At 40.2% G+C, this 23,149-nt stretch overlaps 4 protein-coding genes across 6 annotated transcripts in view; all 4 read right to left on the bottom strand.

Moving 5' to 3' along the window:
* Window positions 1–103: 103 nt before the first annotated feature.
* On the bottom strand, window positions 104–13,538 carry gtf2h4 (general transcription factor IIH, polypeptide 4). The gene is made up of 14 exons (XM_031279078.2): window positions 13,332–13,538; window positions 12,864–12,982; window positions 12,653–12,757; window positions 11,605–11,736; window positions 10,700–10,885; window positions 8,499–8,607; window positions 6,102–6,170; window positions 5,940–6,023; window positions 4,795–4,960; window positions 3,110–3,240; window positions 2,540–2,587; window positions 2,360–2,438; window positions 1,005–1,066; window positions 104–355 (listed from the first exon to the last, which is right to left on the bottom strand). Exons 2-14 carry the CDS (start codon window positions 12,977–12,979, stop codon window positions 245–247), a joined length of 1,398 nt encoding a protein of 465 aa, XP_031134938.1. The 5' UTR covers window positions 12,980–12,982; window positions 13,332–13,538; the 3' UTR covers window positions 104–244.
* Window positions 9,947–23,149, bottom strand: part of mgat1b (alpha-1,3-mannosyl-glycoprotein 2-beta-N-acetylglucosaminyltransferase b) — a 34,551-nt gene continuing 21,348 nt past the window's right edge. The window contains exon 4 of the transcript XR_004895408.1: window positions 9,947–9,958. The gene's annotated coding sequence lies outside the window, so the exon portion shown is untranslated. The remainder of the gene's footprint in view (window positions 9,959–23,149) is intronic.
* Window positions 15,106–18,062, bottom strand: polr1h (RNA polymerase I subunit H). Of its 3 annotated transcripts, XM_031279080.1 has the most exons (6): window positions 17,930–18,034; window positions 17,727–17,745; window positions 17,329–17,456; window positions 16,012–16,115; window positions 15,395–15,504; window positions 15,106–15,306 (listed from the first exon to the last, which is right to left on the bottom strand). In XM_031279080.1, the coding sequence occupies exons 3-6, from the start codon at window positions 17,450–17,452 to the stop codon at window positions 15,282–15,284; spliced, it is 363 nt and encodes a 120-aa protein (XP_031134940.1). In that variant the 5' UTR covers window positions 17,453–17,456; window positions 17,727–17,745; window positions 17,930–18,034; the 3' UTR covers window positions 15,106–15,281. The 3 variants fall into 3 exon arrangements, with proteins under 3 accessions (XP_031134940.1, XP_031134941.1, XP_031134939.1); XM_031279081.2 differs by lacking the exons at window positions 17,727–17,745; window positions 17,930–18,034 and adding an exon at window positions 18,041–18,062 and having other exon boundaries at window positions 17,329–17,454; XM_031279079.2 differs by lacking the exon at window positions 17,727–17,745 and having other exon boundaries at window positions 17,329–17,454; window positions 17,930–18,058.
* The window catches only part of vars2 (valyl-tRNA synthetase 2, mitochondrial), a 56,589-nt gene continuing 56,155 nt past the window's right edge, over window positions 22,716–23,149 (bottom strand). The window contains exon 31 of the mRNA XM_035993233.1: window positions 22,716–22,756. The gene's annotated coding sequence lies outside the window, so the exon portion shown is untranslated. The remainder of the gene's footprint in view (window positions 22,757–23,149) is intronic.

Below are 23,149 nucleotides of genomic sequence, written 5' to 3'. Positions count from 1 at the left end.
ATTGGCAGAATATTAAAATCTACATCCATATTTAGACAGAATATTAAAATCCACATTCATAGTTAGACATTGTTTTATGTACAGTATAGAAGACAGGTGCACATTTTCTTCTTATAACCATTTAATCCACAAAACATAGTAGTCAACATTTTATGAAACATACAAAATAAGTATAATATCTCCACTTTCTTACAGCAACTGTGGCTGGGGCTGGAAGGTCTGCAGCTGGTTTCTCTTCCTGCAGTTACGTACTGGACTTCTGTCGTTTCCAGAACCTCTTGACCTCGCTGTGTCCCTGTGGCGACACCACCATCACCCTGTGAGCCGCGTCCTGCCACACCAGACAGCCCAGACCCTGCAGCACAGCACGCCATTAAACAGCAGCAGGCACAACGGTGGTCTAACAGGAACTACTGGGGCTGCAACCAGTTAGTGTAGCAGCAGAAGTGCCAAAGGTTGGTGGATCATTTTCTGCTAGCAAGCGTCTCAGAGACTGATATTAACTTCTAAGTTATACTCATATGATTTTGACAACTAATCGATTAGTTGATTTAATACAGGGGTCTTCAACGTTTTTTAAACCAAGGACCCCTTAACAGAGAGATGGAGCAGGGACCCCCTACTACATATTGTATAAAATTAAGTTGCATATTAAACTGGGCCTACAATAACATTGGCGGCCTAAAGCCTTTGTACATACCTTTTTTTTTTATTTAATTTTATTTTACCTTTATTTTACCAGTGAAAAAAAAAAAAAAAAAATCACATTGAGATTAAAATCTCTTTTACAAGTGAGCCCTGGCCAAGAAGGCAGCACATACATTTTAGTGCATAGAATACTAAGCTATTAAAATAATTGTTGGCATGATTTTATAAATGACGTTTTACTGTTAACAACAAACAATGTACATCATGTATACATCTAAATGGATTATTAAATACATAAAATAATGATTATAAGGTATTATCTTATTTAGTCATGGAGATAGGAAACAAAATCTGACCTGAGCTCTGTCTCGCAGCACCTCGAAGTCGACCTGGGAGAGGAACTGGTTGTAGAGCACTCCTGGAGAGAGAGAGAGAGAGCGAGAGAGAGAGAGACACACACACACACACACACACACACACACACACACACACACACACACACACAGACACACAGATCAGTCACAACCTTCCATTGGCAGCTTCGCCACACACACTCTCCCTTAACTACGTTTTTGGGAAAACTCTGGCCAGGGTGAAGACTTTTAGAAACAATGTTTGTGTTGCCATGTAGACAGAGAGAGTTTGGGCTTGTAACGCCACAAGTGTGCAATTTTCGCAGGGTTGTGTGGGAGTGTCACTGAAATGGCCCAATCATTTTTCACAATTATTGTTGTTACATTTCCGAGTGTGGCTTCATTTCCCAAAGAAAGAGAGAAAGAAAAGAGACGGAGCGACTGAGGAAACATTCAGCTGTTCCCCAAACTTCCGGGCAGTTCAGTGCTTGTGTTTGGTGTTTTAAAACTTTCTTGTGGCAGCGATAGAGGGCAGTGATGTTTCCCGTTTCCTGTATGGGACTCTCACACCGCCTCAAAACACTGACAAGTCTGATCCCCGCGCACATGACTGGCCACCGTAGCGGGACACAGGGTGGAGTTTCTACAAAAGTTGAATCGTTCTCAACTTTTCACCGTAGGCCCACTGAGGATTTTTTTCTGCAGCCCGCACAGCCACAGCCTAATCTTATTACCCACATTCAAAATAAATGGGCAGACCTGCGTTTTGCATCTGCCTTATCTCTTTTGTGAGGCGCCAAAATAGTGCTGTAACAGGCTTGCTAGCAGGACTTACTTATGTTTACACATAGATGTACATTTACTCTTGTGTTGTGTTAGGGAGCGGAGGTGTCAGAATGCTACGGAGGTTACTGCTAAATAATCCCACAATGCAACGACACAGCGCCCGCCGACGTCGCCCGCCGACGTCGGCGGGCGACGTCGGCGGGCGACTTGGACGAGACTGTAGTCTTCCGGTTACAGCTTTTTTTTAATGCTTCTGATTGGCTGACTGATCTTCTTCTTCTTCTTTGCGCGCCTGGGTTATATCGCCGCCTGTTGGCCACGCGTGCTCTTTACAGCGCTTCAGTCACGTTTTTGCGTCTCCATGTGGACGGAGATTTTTTTTAAACAGCGCATGTGTGAAAAGGATTTGTTTTGGGAACCAACAAAGGAAAAACCCTGTTTAAAAAAAAATACCCATGTACGTGGGAATTAGGCCTTAGATCATAGCAATAACTAATATATAACATAATATGTATGAATTTTTAAAATGGGTTCAATGCGATCAAAAAAAAAGAGCTGAACTGAAAACTGACCCTCTGAGAAACGCAGTCGATCTCTCTCTAGCTCCCACAGGCGGATCTGATCTGTGATGGTCGGAGGCAGCACGGGAGTCTGAAGAACACAGAGGGAGGATGAAGCCGCTGTGCAGAGCCGTTACAGGACAACCACGCATTACTATTAGAGGGAAGGAAGGATGGATGGGTTTGATGTACCTGTTTGAGCATGACAGGGTGGGCTCTGGTCCTCAGGAAGTGGATAATCTGGAGGGGAGGAGAAAGACTTTTCATATTCAGGTGGATGTTTTTAAGGAAAATCTGATCTACGCACACTGTTGGGTGAGAAAAATGCCCATTACATATCATACAGACATGAAGCCCAATGTGTACAGTTTCTGTTTAACACATACCTCCCTGGTACATACAGTACATTGGTACCACCAGTTTACAAAACTTTGGAGTGCTGAGGTACTTTTTTAACACTTTTGGTTAAATCTTAAGAAAAGCTCAATGTAAGTAATGTACATTCAAAATATAAGAAGAAAACTGTATTAACTGAGATATGTTTTGGACGTTTTTGAAGGAGAACATGTTGGTATTTGGGGGCCAACTGGGCACTATTATGGCAGCATATATATATTACTCTATGAAAACGAATTCTAATCTTTATGAAAAATGTATGAATATTTCTCATAGTATTGCCGGTTAATGACAAAAGTTATTAAAGGGTATTTACAATGCCCCCTCCACCCATAGTAGTACATTGTGTGTGCAGTAGTTGAGTACCTGCTGTGCTGTGATGCCGTTGGCGATGGCCTGCTGCACCGACTCCCTGGTTACCTGGGCAACCACTACGTTGGGGAAGCGGTAGAGCATTTCACTGAAGAGAGCCACCAGAGCAATCTGAAGCTCCGAGTCTGGGAGGGACACACAAACACGTCAGTACAGCTTCTGGAGGCTGACGCCAACTTCTTCATCCTTTTGTTTTGTATGTTTATTTGTATAGGGACAAAGGAAAGGAAAGTATGTAGCATAGACATATGTCACACACCACAGCATTTATAGCCTAAGCTATTTTGCAATGCAAGTCCCTAGATGGACCCTTTTTTAAAATACAACAACTCATCAATTACATAAAAGACAGTAGAGAACACAAAGGTATCAATATATACACACCTTAAAATGCAAAACTCAAATACAGACAAAACAATACAAAACACAGACTAATACAATAAATCACCATAAAACAGGATCACCAGATCATCCATGACTGATGATCATCAACAAGACTGCTCCCTCTTCACTACAGATGAAGTTTAAAATGATCCCAGACAGGACCACATATGACCCCGGAACAGAAAAGGCTGTTTGTCCTAATGATGCTGCAATGTGAAGCATTTTAAACACTATGAACACACGATCAAATGAACTGAAGGAATCATTGGAATAAATTGTGGTAAGCTTTAGAGGAGTTGCTTGGTGTTATTTTTGAACACATGCAGGGCCAGGCTACCTGTTTGCCCCTGCATCCAGTCTTTATGCTAAGCTAACCACGTCCTGAACACATAAACATGAGATTGGTATCCATCTGAACGTCTCACTCTCAGTAAGAACGTGAATAAGCATTTTCCCAAAAATGTCGAAGTCTTGTCACTGACTGCTGTATACATGTGGGCAGCGTAGTGCCGTACTCACTGGTCGGATTGATTTCACTGTAGTGCCGTTCAGAGTTCACAGCCAGCTGCTGTGGCCCAAACCCAATCTCTAAGTCTACCAGCCTTCTCCAGCATGGATTCATATCAATGGGGACTTAAAGGAACACGGCGACTTATTGGGATTTTGTCTTAATCACCGTATCTCCCAGAGTTAGATAAGTCCATACATACCCTTCTCATCTTCGTGCGTGTCGTAACTCTGTCTGACGCCCCCACCGCTAGCCTAGCTTAGCACAGATCCTGGAGGTAACCGGCTCTAGCCTACTGCTCCCAATAAGTGACAAAATAACGCCAACATTTTGCTACTTCTGCTACTTGGGCTATGATTAGCGCAACACCTGAAAAGCACCGTTGTTACTCTCTGCTCCTGACAACGGGGGTTTTCAGGTGCTGCGAGCAAATCACTCCGCAGTGCTTCACCTTCTGAGAATATAGTTCCCAGTATGTATACAGTTAGAAGATGGCTGTGTCTCATGTGATCTTGTTATCTGTACACACTGTGACTATACAAATCACAACATGTAAATAGGAAAATGTTGGCGTTATTTTGTCACTTATTGGGAGCAGTAGGCTAGATGGAGCCGGTTACCTCCAGGATCTGTGCTAAGCTAGGCTAGCGGTGGGGGCGTCAGACTCTGGGGGTTACGGTGAAAAAGCTAAAGTCCCAATAAGTCGGCGTGTTCCTTTGCACATTGGGTCAAATCGATTTATTAGTGTTAACATGCAGCACAAAAAGCTTCTCGTGTTCGGACATACCTGTGTAGGCGTAGATACGATAATTGGTTTCTACCACAATGAAGCCGGTGTCTCCAGTACCAGGGGGGGAGGCCAGAGTAGAGGAGGAGGACGAGGACGAGCTGGTAGTGACTCCTGCAGCCAGAGTGATGGCTAGCCTGGTCGGGTAATACCGCCGCGACTTCCTCTGAGGACAACACACACAGAACATATTACAACTATATATACTTATCATGACTATATGCAGGATATCTAAACCAATTTCACTCCTTTCTAAATGGTTAGTTTTCATCTTTCACTTTTACTTTTACATCTTTTCTTTGCTCCGCTAATTCTGCCTTCATAAGACAGGTTGGTTTTTGGTCATTCATCAGTCACATGATGGTTGCTGCAAAAAGTGACACTGACTTGCTGTAAAAATGTAGTTTTGTGTTTTGACAGGCTATTTTTCTCTCACTTTTCTGACCTATTAGTGCCAAAATCTAAAGACACCAACCAGAGGATTAGCTGCATTTTTAGTGCATACTGCGTGCTGCAAGTTCACCAAATCCCAGCTAAATCCCTAAAAATGCTTCAACTATTTTTACTGGTCACTATACTGTACATTTCTGTAGAAATGTAATCCCATTCAGAACCAGGATTAGTTCTCCAAGTGAAAATAAAATCAAACCCCAAGCACAACTAGAAAACTTCATTACAAACACATCTGGTTCAGCTGTCAACAATCATATCTCTGCTGCTGCTTGTTGAATGTTTGTATTAATCTGTTTCCTGCTAATCTGTCATGGAAAAACAATACTAAACCACTGGAGTACCCCTTTAAAATGTATGTACATGTTTTTTAGTTTTATTTATTATTCATGGTACTTTTCTTTTGTTATCTATTGCCTCAGTCATTCCTGCTGTGACTGTGATGTGTGAGCTGTTATTGCTATTATCTACGTGAATACTAGCTCATCTTTCTGAATGTCGCTTGCATGTAAGCATATAAACCATTTGCTCTCTTTTTATTTCAATTGTCTGTATCTTTTGGGATTAATTTTCTAGTTGAAGTACAGGTATATACCCTGATGACGGAGGATCATTACAATTTCTCCTCATGTGAAGGAGATGGGAGAAGAACTGCTGACAGTATGCTAGGTTGTTAGTGGATCTCAGAGTCTCACCTTCCTCTGGAACACCAGCCCAAACTCCCGCAGGTGCTGCAGGAAGGTGAGTAATGACTCGCTCATGCCCTCCACCGAGTAATCCTGGGGCACACAGGCAACGCATGATCAGTAAGACAGACAGACACACAGACAGACACACACAAACTGCTGTGCACTCACTCTGCCAAGAGTGGAGAAGCTGAGTTGGAATAAGAATGACAGGATCTCCACCAGTTCCATCCCTCTGGACTGCAAGACACAGATTATCAACAGTATATAAGTCAACATTCTCAAATAAAGGCAGCTATTCAAATAATAGCCGGCATGAACAAATAAATGCAGGCCTCTAACAAAAAACATTGACGATGATTGGAATTGCCCACACTCTAATTGCTCACATAGTAAGTTATGGAGCCATTATTCTAGGAAAACTATTTGCAATAATTATGTTTGTGGAGAGTTGTGCAACTGTATCTCATTCCGTGTGCGCGTAATCAGATTTGTAAATGTGTAAAAGAATCTCCAAACTATATTCTGGCTTACAAGTGCACTGAGTTTCGTAAATGTGTAGACAAATCTGTAAGTGCGTGCATAGATATTATTCTAAGTATTTTGCTCCAAAAGCTGGAAAAACATTCACACATTCACAGATCTATAAACACGTAGTCTCGCATATCCAGACCTTCCCCCGCAGCGCTGCGAAGGAAGGTCTGGCTAGTCCACACAGCCATTCTGGGATGGGAGAAGAACGTGCTCTGGTTTATTGGCATTTCTTTAAACCAATCACAATCGTCTTGGGCGGACCACGGTGCCTCTGCAAAATAGCCTCTGGAAGGAACTTGTTTTGGTGGAACGTGTGTACGTTCAAAAGTTGTTTTAGTCGTGCAACAGAAAAGTCAGATTGGACAGATAGTCTAGCTAGCTGTCTGGATTTACCCTGCAGAGATCTGAGGAGCAGTTAACCATAGTCCTCAGAAATCTACCCGAGTTTAGAACGCCAACACAAAGAAAGCAGAAGGTAATGGACATCCGGCCGAAAAGTGGGACATCTGGCGGAATTTCTGGCGGCACCGGAGCAATCCCGGAAATTAAACGCCGCCAATATAGACTATAAACACATTTACAGATGTGTCTACACAGTTACACATCTTAATACACTGAGATGTCCGACTAAAGATTTAGAGATTCTTTACTAAATTTACAAATCTGATTACACACGCAGATTAAGATACAGTTGCACAACAAACACAAAATACTTTTACTACAATAACAGCCCCATAGTTCATTCAGTATAATGTACATTTCCACAATTCAGCTCATGTGACACTCACCACTATGCTGAAAATGATTTCTCCTTTTAACACAAATACAGTTTTCATTTACTGATTATTGTCCATTATTGTTTTTTTTCTGTTAAACTACTATCAAATCTGAAATGAAGAGCCTCAAAGGAAGAATAATCTTTTTCATCCTTAACAATCCATATATTCACTCAACTGTTCACTTACATTGTCCACACTGCTAGAAATACAATTGTGATGGGAAAGTAATAAAACCTTTATTTATCAATTAATTAGCCTAAAAGATTCAGATTTGAAACACTGTTCCTGTTCCTGTATAAGGCCTGTTTCCTTTTCTATTTTACTGGCAAATGACTGATTATTCAGAATGGACAGAACAAACGGGACCGAGTTGAATTAACCTGCTGCTGTATAAAGGTTTCTCAGTCAGAATGACTTTGTCACTGCACTGCATCCCTTTATGCTGCACTTTCATGGGTGAACTGCCATGACATGGTTAGTTAGGCTTACTTTGTCCTCCTTTATTTTGTATTCATTCCATTCCCAGCAATGGACGTTCTTTTTCAGCAGGGCATTGATCAGGGTTCTACAGGCCGTTAGTCTGAGTCTAGCAGAAACAGTCTGCACCTTTTAATTCCAGTCAATCAGTGGAGCAGCTCCAGTCACTGATTACAGCCCTCTCTGCTGAAGATGAACTAATCAGAGTAATGACAGGCTATAGAGACTCTAGAGCCTTAATGCTACATGGATGACAACCACTGGTCCAACTTCTTTAAAGCTGATCAGGTGAGAGTAGCAGATGATTAGGGCTGGGGCGATATGCTTCTGTCCCGATTCAATTCTTTCCTGATACATGGGTGCCGATTGGATTTGTACTGGGATTTTCACTTATTGTGATTCTAGAAGTATTGTGATTAGATTTATTGAGTATTGGGATTTTCTTTTCCTTCTTTAACCAAAACTCAAGTTGAATAAAACCCTTCTAGAGACAATATATCATGAGACATTTCTAAAAACTAATAGTTGTCTAAGAAGAATGAACATCACATGTCAGTCAGTCAGTCAGTCTGACATTTATTTACTTTGTAAATAAGAACATAACATGTTAATGCTTTCGCTCTGTTTCCCTGGAAACGGATATGATGTAGTCGCCGTTAGCAGAACCGTATAAACAGAAAATATTTAGGTCAATTATTGGTAAAGAAAATAAATAAAACCTCACGATACATAAGAATTTCGATTTTATTCCCCACGCCTACAGATGATCCAGCGGTACCTGAGCCGTTTTGAGGTACTGCAGGGTGAAGTACCACAGCTGAGAGGCTGTGTCCAGCAGCAGGAACTGGAAACCAGCCGAGGTGATGTAGGGTGCCTCTCCTGCCTCACTGACAAACAGAGCACAAGACAGGACAACATGGGCTACATGCATTCTGTAGCACTAACACAGCTAGAATTCAACCTAGAGCTAAACTTCTATGGAGTCAACGCTCTTTTCTTTATTCATTCTTTGACGATGGATTCTGCTCATGCACAGACTATCTCGTTGTCTGGGCATCGAGAACCGGTTCCAACTTGGAATCGTTTCAAAAATTACGATTTCCATGGAATGTTTTTTATTGGAATCGTTTCGAATCCGATCATCAGTTCCAAATTTAACACGTGGAAGTTTTGGTTTCCGTAGCGGCCGCCGTCCTTCCAGGCGCTTGTGTTGCAGCCATGGAGCGCAGTAAGCGGCGCTCTAGTGTGGCTTTATTTTACATTGAAAAAAGCCTGGTAAAACTGAAAACCACCACTGAATCAAAATTTTAGTTTTCCTCTGATCTGTGAAATAAGCATGTGACCCGTTTCAACTCTACCCCTCAAAGAATCGGAATCGAGAATCGATAAGAACCGGAATTGAAAGCAAGGATCGGGATTGTAATCACAATTGTTAAAATCCAAACAATGCCCAACCCTAGTTATGGAACAGTCTGCTCTTTGGGTGGAGTCTGTCATTACATATGGAAGTCAAGTCAAGTGTGAGTATAGGCATAAAGCTGGCGCTCATCCATGTTTAAACTGGCTTTTTCATGGGACCAAGTAGCACCTTTCCAAAGGCCTGTATAATAATAATAATAATAATAATAATATTCACCACATATTTCCTCTGATTTAGGTTTGCACAGAGAGGAGGGTGGGGCATCCATGTACCCAACTGTTTAAAGAACTGACCATTCACTAAACCCCTCCCCCAATGTGTGACTGTCCAATCATAGCTTAGTTACTAGACGCGGCCGGTCTGTAAACCTTGGACCGGGACTGTCCACATGGCAGAGCGCTGTGCATTGAGCTGTCAAGAAAGAGTTTAGAGCAGGGGTGTCAGACATACGGCCCTTGGGCCAGAACCGGCCCGCCAAAGGGTCCAATCATGCCCACTGGATGACTTTGCAAAGTGTGAAAATTGCAGGGAATTTACGAGTTCTTTTTCCGTAAATGTATGACTTTAATCTTAAAAATTCAGAGTTTTTTCTCGGAATATTACCACTCTCTCCCGGGTCTGTAACATTATTATTTTTAACCAGCAATGGCCTTAGAACGCTGTCATAGCAGAAGCAACTTGCGTTTGCCAACATCAAGCTGACAAGAAACGCTGTGGCAGATAAAGTTTCTGATCTTTCTGGAGAGGTTTACTGGTCTGGCCCACTTGAGATCAGATTAGCGGGAAGTGGCCCATGAACTGAAATTAATTTGACACCCCTGGTTTAGAGTGTTCCGTCTGTTTTATCCCTTCCCAAAATAAAAGAGCAAGAGTGTTTATCTGCTCAATCTTAGCTTCTAATGCTAGTAAGCCTCGCTAACTAGCCTATTGCTTCCAAAGCCAAGAGTTAGCATTCTAGCTTCTTTTTTTTTTTTTTGGAAGGGTTACTGGTTATGTTAGAAAACGCCCCTTTCAGTATTAGACTATCCAGTGTGTCCAGTTTAGGGTATCATTAGAAGCTCTGTCCTGCTTTTTATTGTAATTGGCAAAGTTTGCAGAGATTGCCAAATTAATCCATTTGTCCTCACCCTTAAAGCATTTTCTCACATAAAAGTGACACATATTGTTTGAAAATACTTACAATAAATCATCAATCTAACCATGTCTCCTACATGGATCATCACTTTTTGCCTGGGCCTTGTTGGCGCTAGCCTCAGTCTTTATTGCATCGTTACACAGCGCTGAGTCAGCATTGTATCAAGTGAGTTGGTCATCAAAAGCATATTCAGCGGGGGGTCAGCGAAGGATACGTTTTCGGAGGCCAACACTAACATCAATATTTAAGTTTAACGAAATCTGATAATTATATGTTATGGACAATGATATATTTTCAAATAGCATAGACAAACATTTTTGATGATTTAAATTTGGTTCTTCAAGAACTGATCCAGGTATGTACTGAGCGGGAGATTTTACAGCGTAGAAACAAACTTCGGCGGGTTATTACTGCTGCGGCGTACCTTTTCATGAGGCCTGCTTGGACTAGCAGCTGAGCCAGGTCCTGACTGACCGCAGCACAGGGAGAACCCACCATGAAATGCAGGATGACCTCCCAGCGCTCGATGGCGTATCGGTCCAGGCTCTCAATGTCCCGCGCGTGGCGGTCGGGACCCAGAGAGCTGCCCTCATCCGCCCACGCTTTGCCCCTGTGTGTCCACACAGCAGGGGACAACTGTAGCTACAGTACTGCACTCACAGCTTAAATGTGTCAAAACTATTAGAAATCAAACTTGAAAACTTGGTTTATCCTGTGAGAGTGAGATATTATGAACAGTTTGGATCAGGGGTCGGCAACCTTTTTAATATGAAGTGCCATTTTGAAATGTTCTTGTTAATCAGTGTGCTGGATCAGCTAAGACTGCCATCATATGCAGAGCCCGCGCAGGCAGTGTTCTTTTTTTTCCCCTTCGCGCCGCATTCTGTGAAGAAGGCAAAGAGTACTAGCCAATCAGAGGCAGTGTAAGGCGGGTCTTCATTAAATGTGGAATGGTGGGAAAGTCAATCAAACTACCGTAAATAATAGGTTGTGCTTATGCCAATGGCTGTGAAAGAGGTCATTTGGTGTGCAGTTAAGAGAGGACACTAACATTTCCAAAAAACTCTCTTGCACACTTGTTGCTAGTGTGCCACTGGTTAAGATGCTGCTAAGGTTGCTGACCCCTGGTTTGGATCATTGTCTGTAACTCTAACCAACCACATCCTGGCATGTAGCTGGTGTGTTTTGAACAAACATTTAACAACTACATTTCCATTGACACGCAGGTGTGTTCACAATAGCTGAATTTTCATCGTGGAGTGATCAGTTTGTAAAAACAGAATGAGAGAGAGGATGATCGAAGGCTGTGTTGCCAGGGAGCAGACCTACCCGCCGAGCAGAGCTATCCTCAGGTTGTCTTTGAACACTGGATTTAAAATGTAGCCCTGCAGACCTCCCTGCAGCTGCTGACTGTGCCAAAGGCGGAGTCCTGTCAACACCGAGACACACTCGTCATGATCCCTGCAAGCAGACAAAGAAACTCATAATGAACACAACTGGTTTTTATCTGAAATGTGAAGTCACAGTTTCTCTCCAGCTGAATCGGTAATAACAGAGCTGCTAACCCTGTAGTTCCTTTCACCTTAATGATGTTTAAGAGGGGGTTTCACCTGGTAAGACTACAATCCTGGGGGTGACATTATCCCTCAAATGGACAGATCCCATTATACTATGTGACATCGTCTGGGCAATAGGGATTAGGTTATTGGTTATTGGTGTGAAAGAGGTATCGGATGCAAATGATGTAAGATGAAAATCAGTTTAGATGAGAACCCATTGAGATCTCTTAGCGCAATTATCATATTTGTTTCACTGCAAAGAGTTAAATACCAATAGATGATTAAAAATATAACAACCAATGAAATAGAAAAATTTAATGGGATACTGTAAGCAAAAAGACAACATGGCATGTATGACATGGTGGGAATTTGTATTTGAACAAAATGTTATTTGTATCATACGTATGTAATGTAATTATATACATGGACTGTAATTCTAATTTACTTTATTGTAATGCAGCCTTTAAAACCAGGAAAAGACAACACTTATGCCATTATAGGATACAAAACAATATCCAAAATCTAACACCATATCAAGTCTCATATCAAGATATTGATATAATGTTGATATATTGCCCAGCCCCTTCAAGTAAATCTGCGCCATGAGAGAAACAAAGAAACTGTATTTAATGTGGATCGTCATTCATCACAGAGGTTTTTAGAAAACCAATGTGGATGTAAATAATAAAAAAAAGAATAAATAAAACCACTCACCAACAGGACGGTGGGAGAAATGTTACAAAGTGGTACAAGAGCGTAATCAAAATGGTTCACCCTACTGACAATGCTGCTACAGGTGTAATGAAGACATGACTTACTTCTGACTGTCTATTTTCACCCATAATGCCAGTGCTGCCTGCGGGAGAGGTTGGTCCAGGAACAGCATACGCATCACATAGTTCTTGGCCAGAGAGGGGAGGTCCCTGTAGAAGGTCGAACACAATATAATCTGACACACCACAGTCCACGGGAGTCATATGTCACAGCAACAACATGAGCATCAGTACAGTAATGTTCCAGCCAACATACCTGTAGACAGCCAGACATGTTGCTGGGTGGTTGTACAGTCGGTCCAAAATCTCAGGACTCAGCTCTCGCAGGTATTCATGCAGATTCTTACACTGCAGATGGACACGTAGCTTCATTATCTACCAAAATAAAGAGGAATGTCAATGAACGCACGCCCACTGTAAACACGAGCATTCGGTCCAACTGAACCAAATTCCCTTTAAAAATCTAGCACTTTATTTTGGTTTTGGTCAGCCCTAAATGCACATCATGATCTAATTACATAAAACTGGGGAGCTTTTATTCTTTGCATTAACACTTTATAGTGTACGTTTAACTTGTATTTAAGCGTGACAGTATGCTAACAGCTTTTTCCAAAATGATGTGTAACGTTGACTCACAACAGTCAGTCACTGACAACAAACCAACTACAGGGGACAAAGCTCTTGATATTAGTGTATTAGCTTGTATGTAAAAACCATTATTTACCGTGAAGACGGATATAAAATGTCGACGAATTCCTGACAGTAAAGGTATTTTATAGTATAAACTAACTCATTGCATTGTTGTCACTCGGCAGCTCGCTTTCGCTGTGCAGCCATGTCTGAAGGGCACGTGACCTCCACACCAGCGTCCTTATTGGTCACGTTCTTCTTCAGCTATTTTCAATGGCGGTGGTCTGCACAAGTTGAAAGGCGCCGTACCGCCACATGCTGGACTGAGTCAGAGCGCGTGGATTGGGATTCTGAATTATAATAACTAAAAACTGTCTTTCTCTCAGACCATTCATCATTTCAGACTCCATCACGGGTTCGACTCCGACCTGCGGCCCTTTGCTGCATGTCACCCCTCTCTCTCTCTCTCTCTCTCTCTCTCTCTCTCTCCCATTTCATGTCTCATGGCTTAAAATGCCCAAAAAAATAATCTTTAAAAAAAAGGGTCCTAAATCGATACTAGAGCAGCTACTTCCTTGTTAACCTCTTCAACTGCAATGAATGAAATGCAGAGGAGAAATATATATTTTAATATATATATATATTTTAATATATATATATATATATATATATATATATATATATATATATATATATATATATATTTTAATATATATATATATATATATATATATATATATATATATATTTTAATATATATATATATATATATATATATATATATATATATATATATATATATATATATTACATGTATTTAACATACTCCACATCAATCAAATATTGATACATTGTCTTCTATAAAAATCTGTGGCATGATTTAGATTTAGAGATAACTGCAGCGTGACAAACATTTCAAATGCTACACATTGTATTTAGCCCCTTTTAGCTTGTGTTGGTTTACTGGATCCCAAACTCAGCTCTCACCAACTCCATTTCCAGACAAACAGCTCTGATAAAGCAGACACAGTTAGAGACTTGCTGGTAAACATAGCGCAGCATTTAGCAGCCAAAGAGACATATCTATCAGAGGTTGGTTGAGACCAATACAAAGCTGAAAGAGAGTAATACAGTGCACATTCATCAGGCGGACACAAACGACTCCAAATAATGTCGCTCTGGTTATGCTGGATTTGCTAAGAGGCAACAGTTTGTTACACATTCCCCATAACTTTACAAGTTGAAAATATGTCAGTGTTGTGTTTACAGCCTGTTTGATACCCCTAGAGGCCAAATGGATTTATGCAGCTTTAAAAACATTATTACAAACAACTTCAGTTGTATAAATGTCATATCTTGTTCAGCTGTTTAAGTTCATTTTTGATCCTGGAAACTGTAGTTTAACAAAAAAAAAATCTAAATTTAAGGTCCTCTCACAAGCTTTTTTCTGCAGCCTTGCACTGTTTCTCCCAGCATCCGTCAGTAGCCTCTTTCCCACAGAGACTCAGCGTGTTGCCCTGAAGAAGATCCGCCATTACGTCCGCTTTACTTTTTTTTAACACTGAACCAAACAATGGTGGCATAATGCTGCCCCAGCATGTGGTTTTAGTTACTACCTGTTTTACTGTTACTACCTTGGCTGCCGGCTTAACATCTCTGTCCCCACATTCCGTGTCTGTGCCTTTTATGCAGAGCGGCGAGGCGGAAGAACTGCGCAACATTCCCGCCTTGAACAGGCTGTGGAAAAGGGGCTAATGAGAACTGAGCTACAGTATTTCCATTAAACCTGAGTGCACTTTATCCACTGACGAAGACCGCAAGATGCAACTGAAAGCTCTGGCGGAAAAAGATAGCAAGTGGACCCAAAGTTAAGATTAATTTATCAAACTTTATTCAAAGTGTGAATGCTAATAATTCCAGAACAGTAAGATAAACCACCACTGTTATATTTACAATCCATGTGTTGGGAAAGCATCCAACTATCTGACAGCAACATGAGAGCACAAGCATGGAGAGGAATGGAGAAGGTGAGCTGGACTTGTTCTCAGGAGTCCTCCTTCTCTTGATACCTGTAACACCAAAATCAAAAAGATCACACAGCAGCACACACTGTTTGAATACAGTTTCCACAACCCACAGCATGTTCAGATGGATTACCTGCAGTGTATACAGGTGAAGAAGACAGTCTGTCCTTCATCTGCTGATCTCATCTGCCTGGTGTGGTAAACCATCCCCTCTTTATTGCATCGAGAGCAGCGCCGGTCAATCTAGAGGGAGCAGGTCACCGCGTTAATACAGCTGGTAGCGTCACACACAGCTAGGCCTGTAACAATTCTGACATAATTGTCAATTTATTTTCTTTTTTTTCAAGGCATATGACTGGTAATTGTTGATTTTGTTTAGATATGCCAAATTGTAATTATATAAGTGATTATTGGACTATATATTTTTATTATTTCAATTGTTAGTTGTTGGCACTTGACCCTATACACGTTCATAGCAACAAAAATGACGGGGGGGGGGGTACAGTTAGAAACTTCATAGGCTGTGTACCCATGTTACTCCATTATCTGGGTCACATAACAGGGATATAACCAAAAGATGTATCCTGAGATTCATTCAAAACTTTAATTTGTAATAACGAAATATGTTTTAATTTTGATGAAAGAGACAATTAGATTATTAAAAACAATTATTTCTGAGACAATTAATAGTACAGAAAACTTTGGAATAGTTCCAGCTCTCCGCGCAGCAGTCAGAGAGTCTCTTCTTACCACAGCACCCTTCAGCTCAGAGTTGTCCTCGTCCTCCAGAGCCACCGACGACTGCTCCACAGGGTTGAAGATGACCGTCGAGCAGATCTCCTGGCCCGAGAACTCTGGGGGACAACATATTAGAAATAAGGTATCATATCAGCAGTTTACATATGGGCTATTCTCTTGAAACCGTTCACAGTGATGTGTGTGGATTACTGAGTGTACCAGGGCCATTGTTTCTGGAAAAGCACTTTGCAGTTGAATCTTGTAAAAGAATGAGCCAAATATAAAACGACCCCGATAATAGGACGACCCCCCCTCCCTTCAGTTTCAAAAATTATCTTTTGGAAAAAGATTTTATGAGGACCACATTTTGTTTCAATAAAGAAAATATTTCTTATTTAAAATCGTATTATAATTATATATATTTGGTTTTTCAATCCTATATTTACACCCTCCGGTCACTCTAGGGGCACTCTTGGGGACCGCGGTACGCTTTACTTTGACTCGTTGTTTTAAGACACTTGTTGTTTTAAGACACTATTGTTGTTTTAAGACGCTCTTTTTGGGCTCTCCATCTCTGTACATCACATTCTGTGACTCCATATTCCTCTGCTGACTGGCAGTTGTTTGACGACTCTGCTGCGTTTATCACCATCATATTAAAAGTTAGCATCACAGTTTTGTTGGGGGAGCTCAGCGTGTCTCTGCGTCTCTCAGCCCCCGGGCTCTGTGGACAGTTTGGATGGACGGCTCCGGTCATGAGCGACACATCCAGGTTACTGATATTTGGCGCCACCTGTTATTGTAGATGTATAGTGGGGTTTAAAAGTGTAGACCCCGAATATAGGACCACGTCACTTTTTCAGATATATTCATAGGGAAAACAAACAAACCTGTTTTATATTTCGGTCAATACAGTAATAGATACTGTGAGAAAATATGTATAGAATATGTTTAATTTAACAGAAGGCCCCTGGGAGGCAGATCAGCCGTATTTTTGGTGACATGTCCAAGGTGACAAAGAAAATCAGAATCAGAAAAAAGATTTATTGCCAGGTGAGTAGCACTTCCTCGGAATTTGTCTTGGTTGATGGTGCATACATAAAAACATATTTAAACAATAATATGAAATAAACAAACAATAAATACAGAAACAAATATAATGTGCAGAGGACAGGATGTAAGATTAGAGTCAATGTCAGTGGGGGTGCGGGGCCTTGGTAAACACTGAATCGGAGTGTATCACTATCGGGCGACCCCTAGTTTCTGTGCCCTCTCGTCCAGGGTGTACATGCTTAGAAGTGAGCGGGACACAGAGCGGAGAGTCGGTACCTGCTACAGGGATGCAGAAGGAGCAGCGGGGGCAGCGGACTGTGTCCTGTAGGCCTACTCCTGGGAGAGGAAGAACATTCCCACATTCTGGGCAAAAGTTAGGGTCACCACCAAAACATGACATGTCTGTGGAAAGGAAAGGAGCATCTGTACTGTACTTTAAAAGGGAAGATAGACTGATAGAAATCCCATTAACCACATTTACACTAACTGTTGGTTTTTATCATGCAAATTAGCATGATTAACATAAATCAAGGTACATTTATTTATACTCGTAGGTACATTTGGTACACAGACAGACACACAGAGAGAGAGAGAGAGAGAGAGAGAGAGAGAGAGAGAGAGAGAGAGAGAGAGAGATACACACACACACACACACACACACGTTGGACTTATGTTCAAAATACAATTAGAACACTACCATGGCGTGTAAGAATTTAAAGCACAAAACCAGCACATTAGAGGCAGCACGTCACTTTAGTACGTGAGAAGAACTGGACCTAACGTTAATCTGCAACCGTTAGCTAACGTTATATTCAACTTTAGCCACATTGTCAAATTAGTTTTCACAGCAGAATGTACTTAACTTACTTAACGTTACCTGTTTAATATGTGACTAACGCGTTGCTACCCACAGATAATACGCGGTTATCAGCGAAAAGACCAAAACGTCTCGTTACCGTAAGTCTAGCATGCGCATGCGCATGGTTACCATACTGCGGGGTCCTTCCATACTGTCTATGGGTCCTTCTACTCCTCCCTGTCGCACGCTGATACGTTATCGTGTACCGACACTCTCAATATAATTTTGTTTTTATTCAGTGTGTCGGTACACGATCCGTTCTGCACATGCGCAAGATAATACTGTTTTACGTATCCATACGACCTGCACGATCTGTTCCACGCTAGCCTATGGCTAGCCTCCACCGGGAAGCTAACGTTAGTTTAGCTAACAGCTAATTCGGCTAACCGCTAGCTGACAGCTAGATTCAGTCTAAAATAACGTTAACTCAAACGTAATGGGAAAAGCAGGCTACAGCTAAATTAAGACTTCACAGTAATAACAATAAAGACAAGTATTGAGTGATTGTATTTTAAATGAGCACAAGTAAAGTAGAACTGACGTAACAGCTGTTATATATGTCAACGTTTATTTTCAAGTTTTATTTTGAGGGTCTTTTAAAGTTATTACATGCTGTCTCAGCTAGCAGTTAGCCGAATTAGCTGTTAGCTAAACTAACGTTAGCTTGGCTGTCGACCGGAAGCGTGGAACAGATCGTGCAGTGTCGTAAATCCTCGTACAACCGCGCATGCGCGAACATTTTGCGCATGTGCAGAACGGATCGTGTACCGACACAGTGCATTCTTCAAATACAAAACAGGCATTTTTATACCTCTTAACAATTTCACAAATAATTCTAAGCAGCATACAAATAAAATAGAGGAAATAACAAAATAAATAAATAAAACAATAAGAAAACCATATGAAGCAATAACAAACAATAAGAATATCAAATAGATCAATAAATCAAAATAACCTTATAAATTAACTCAAATTTAATAAAGGGGGGCTTTAATTAATTTATACTTCAAGTAATTCAACAAGTCTCAAGGCACTTATTTTTTCCTCCTTTTTTAAAAGTTAAAAAATTTGGGATAACCTTAAAAAACGACATTTGTGAATATAAAATGTACTAATAATATAAATGTTATTGCACAAAAATTCAATTTCTTTGTTTTGAAGAAAAATACCAAACTTCACCATCTGATACTCAAGTAGAGGTAATACATGGGCCACGTTCAGCACGTTCTTTTAAACTGAAATGGGGGTGCGTTGAACACCCTGTTCTGTTCTGAGACTCACTTTAAAATCATTTATAAGATCTATCCGGTCACTGACTTTCTCAGAAAAAGATTCAAATTTGAAGTAGACCCTTGTAGAGGTGTAACGATGAATCAATTAATCGATTAGTTGTCAACTATTAAATTAATCGCCAACTATTTTGATAATCAATTAATCGTAATAATAAAAAAAATAAGATTTCTCTGATTCCAGCTTGTTAAATGTGAATATCTTCTAGTGTCTTCTCTCCTCTGTGACAGTAAACTGAATATCTTTGAGTTTTGGACAAAACAAGACATTTGAGGACGTCATCTTAGGCTTTGGGAAACACTGATCCACATTTTTCACCATGTTTTGACATTTTTATAGATCAAACAACTAATCGATTAATCGAGAAAATAATCGACAGATTAATCGACTATGAAAATAATCGTTAGTTGCAGCCCTAGACCCTTGTGTATTTTGAGAGATGGCTGATGAGACTCTGGAACACATCTTCTTTTGCCCTGTGTCCAACAGCTTCTGGTCCGAGCTACATGATTGGCTGTCACTTAAGATTGATAATGTCCCTACTCTCAATTTACCACACATCCTCTTTTATATGATAATATAGATTTTTAATATAGATTCATCAGTATCTGATTTAGTCAAATATGATTATTCTTATGGGTAAATATCATATTCATTGCAGTACATGGAGATGTTCTAAGCCTTCCTTTGTTTGGTTTATAAATTATTTTAAATAGTTTTTTTCCTCACTGAAAAAGATCAAATCTAGTAAAATTGCAAAAGAAAATGTTTAGTGACATATCTTGGAAACTACTGTTTTGATTAGTCTCCCATTGTGTGCCGCTCTAACTATTAATTTTATTTTCTCTAGCCTTTTTGCGTTTGACTTGTATATTTTTAAGTAGTTAAAAGTAGTTCTTTTATTTGTCAAGCTTACATTCCCTATTTGACTAGAAAGACCCCCAGTATCTTTATTTTTCTCTATTTGTTATGTTTTGTTGTATATATTGTCTCTACCTCAAAGCTGTCAACACTTTTTTGGCAACTATTGTAGCCTACAAATTTTTTTTTTTAAAAACACCGTTTTGAGATTGAACGTGCCCCATGCTGTGTAACTACCACTCATGGATTCTGTCCCACAAAACTCACAATATTCCAACTACAGAAAAGATGTTCTTGGGATTCAATATCTACATGACAAGAATTACAATTGGTTACACTCTAAATTAAATCTCACTCTTAAGAACTCATTACATGGATAAATATAGTAAATTGTTCTGAAATTAACTTTTTTCATTTTGGTAACAGGGGAAAAGAGAAATACTTAGTTCTAACTTTGATAACTTTCACCTTTGAAAACCTATTAAATAAAACATTTTCTTTTAAGGTAAAGAAATGTTGTAATTGATGATCTCAATATGTTGTTGTTACATTTATTATCTAATTAGTTATGGTTACCTATAAACCTAGTATTGGAAGTAGATATTACAGGAGGATATCTTAATATTTCCCTGATCAGGTTGTCATAGCCACCGGAATGGCCTTGACAACAACAGAGTATTGTTTATGAGAGCAATCCATATTTGATTTTAAGATCAGAACAACTTAATATATCTCCTCCATCATCCATTAAATGAACTATGGCACAAACTCCTTTTTCCATCCAATCTTAATAATAGAGATTTCCTTTTGTGTAGAATGTACCTGGTGTTCCAAATTGTAGCTTTATGTGGACTAAAGTTATGTTAATGAAGCATTCTCCAATAAAATAATACCTGCATATGATAATCCGACATTTTCAAGGGTAATATAAAGGGGTCAAAATCATATCTGAGAAGAAATAAATCAATCTATGTAACGTTACCTACTATAAGATCTTCATGAACTGATTTATTTGTTATGCAAATGCAATCCCCCCCAGCATAATGTATGTTTGTGTTTTGTTTTGATGTTCTGACTATGCTTTTTGAATAATGTATAAATAAAGATTTGGTTGTCCTGACAGACAAGGAAGTAAAATATTTTATTATAAATCTTGTATTTCTGCTCGCTAAATTTCACATCCCTGAATGTAAGTCCAGGGGCTCTAAACCTTTCTCTCCTGTGTTTACGATTGAAATCAATGAGTATTTGGACTCCATAAGATACTCAAAGAACTGTAAAGCTCTGAAAATGTTCAGTGCTGCCTCTAATATACCTATGTGCATTGTTTTTGTAAATAGTTTGTGTTCCTTCAAGAATTGTTCTTGTTTAATTAGTAAGTTCCAGTTCTCTTTCTATTCAGTAGGGTCAGGTTCCACTGTTTCTGTAATCACTTACCAAGTTAATATTTTAACAGGAAAGCTAAAGGACAATATGTGACTGACTTCATGGACACTGACTCTTAACCCCCCCCACCCCTAGTCACTACACGTTACATTAACCTTCATCCTGGACTCTACACCTGCCCATTGCACATACATTTTTTTTTTTGCACATTCTGCACTATTCAGCCTCTTTTTTCCTATGTTAAACAGCTATTTTGTAAATTGTATTATTGTATACTTGTTTCGGTATTTCTTGTTTGTTTCATATGTATGTTCAATATGTTTGTTTATGTTTATGCATGCACCAACCAGCAAGACAAATTCCTCGTAAGTGTTAATCACTTGGCAATAAATCATGTTCTGATTCAGACACTAGAAGGTACACACGTGAACCTTTTCTCTCCCTTAGGTCTTCAAAAGCTGTGACCCGTCACTCCCCCTACCTACTGTTCCATAAAGTTGCTTGTTCACATAATACTAGAGATATCATTTGCTCTCCTGCATCCATGTGTTACTGTAAGCATAGTCTGGATCCACATAAGTACATTTCCAGGATAATTGACATCCGGCGCATGAGTCCCTCCCCTTCCTCTCTCTGTGTGTTGCCGTTGTCTTGGTTTGCTTCAAGAAACAACAAACTTCAAACTAGCAAGCTACATGCTGAAAATGTCAAGTTTTGAAGAAAATGTGGATGTTGCAACAAGGCAGGACTGCTTGGTTCTTTCAGGGAATGATTTACAAATAATATGTTTAGGGCATTTCCTCTCTAACTGGGACGCTTTGGGACCGATTGGTGGGATTGCTGTAGACCAAGTACACACGGTGATACACTGGTAAGAGCCAATGAGGTTTAACCATGTATTAGCTAATTTAAATAGCTCACGTTACTGTGTTGTATCAACAGTTAACTTCATTTAATATTGTACGTGGCGTTTTCTTTTGCGGGGTGCAAATGCACCACCAAAACAAGTTCCTTTCTGAGACTATGTAGCAGAGCCACCGTCACTGCGTCTGGAGCTTAGCACTGCCCAAGACCATTGGGATTGGTTTAAAGAAATGCAAACAACCCAGAGCGTTCTTTTTCTCCTATCCCAGAATGCATCTGTGGAAGGGACCTTACTCTGCAGCACTGCGAAGGAAGCTCTGGTTTATTGGCGTTTCGACGGTGCCTCTGCTAAATAGCCTCATGAAGGAACTTGTTTTGGTGGAACGTATACGTTCAAAAGTTGTTTTAGTCGTGAAACAGAAAACTCAGATTGGACAGATAGTCTAGCTAGCTGTCTGGATTTACCCTGCAGAGATCTGAGGAGCAATTAACCATAGTCATCATTAATCCACTGGAGTTTAGAACGCCAACACAAAGAAAGAGGAAGGTGAAGGACATCCGGCCGAAATGAGGGACATCTGGCAGGACCGGAACAAAATCCCGGAAATGAATGGTCGTCGATATAGACTACATCAGGGTAAACCACCACAGTAAATTTGGAGTCGTTGGTAGAAGTCGTGCCACTGGATCAGGACGAGATTGTTCTCTGAACAGCAGATTGTCAGTCAAGCAGAGTCCTTCAGCATGTGGTCACATATCAAAATAGTTGATTTTATTTATACTGTATTAAAGTTATAAACACATCAGGCAGTGGTTTTACACATCACCATAAAGACA

The sequence above is a fragment of the Sander lucioperca genome, chromosome 16, assembly GCF_008315115.2.
Source record: "Sander lucioperca isolate FBNREF2018 chromosome 16, SLUC_FBN_1.2, whole genome shotgun sequence".
Classification (NCBI taxonomy): domain Eukaryota; kingdom Metazoa; phylum Chordata; class Actinopteri; order Perciformes; family Percidae; genus Sander; species Sander lucioperca.
The sequence above is the reverse complement of the archived record's forward strand: the minus strand, read 5'-3'. Positions and strand labels throughout refer to the sequence as shown.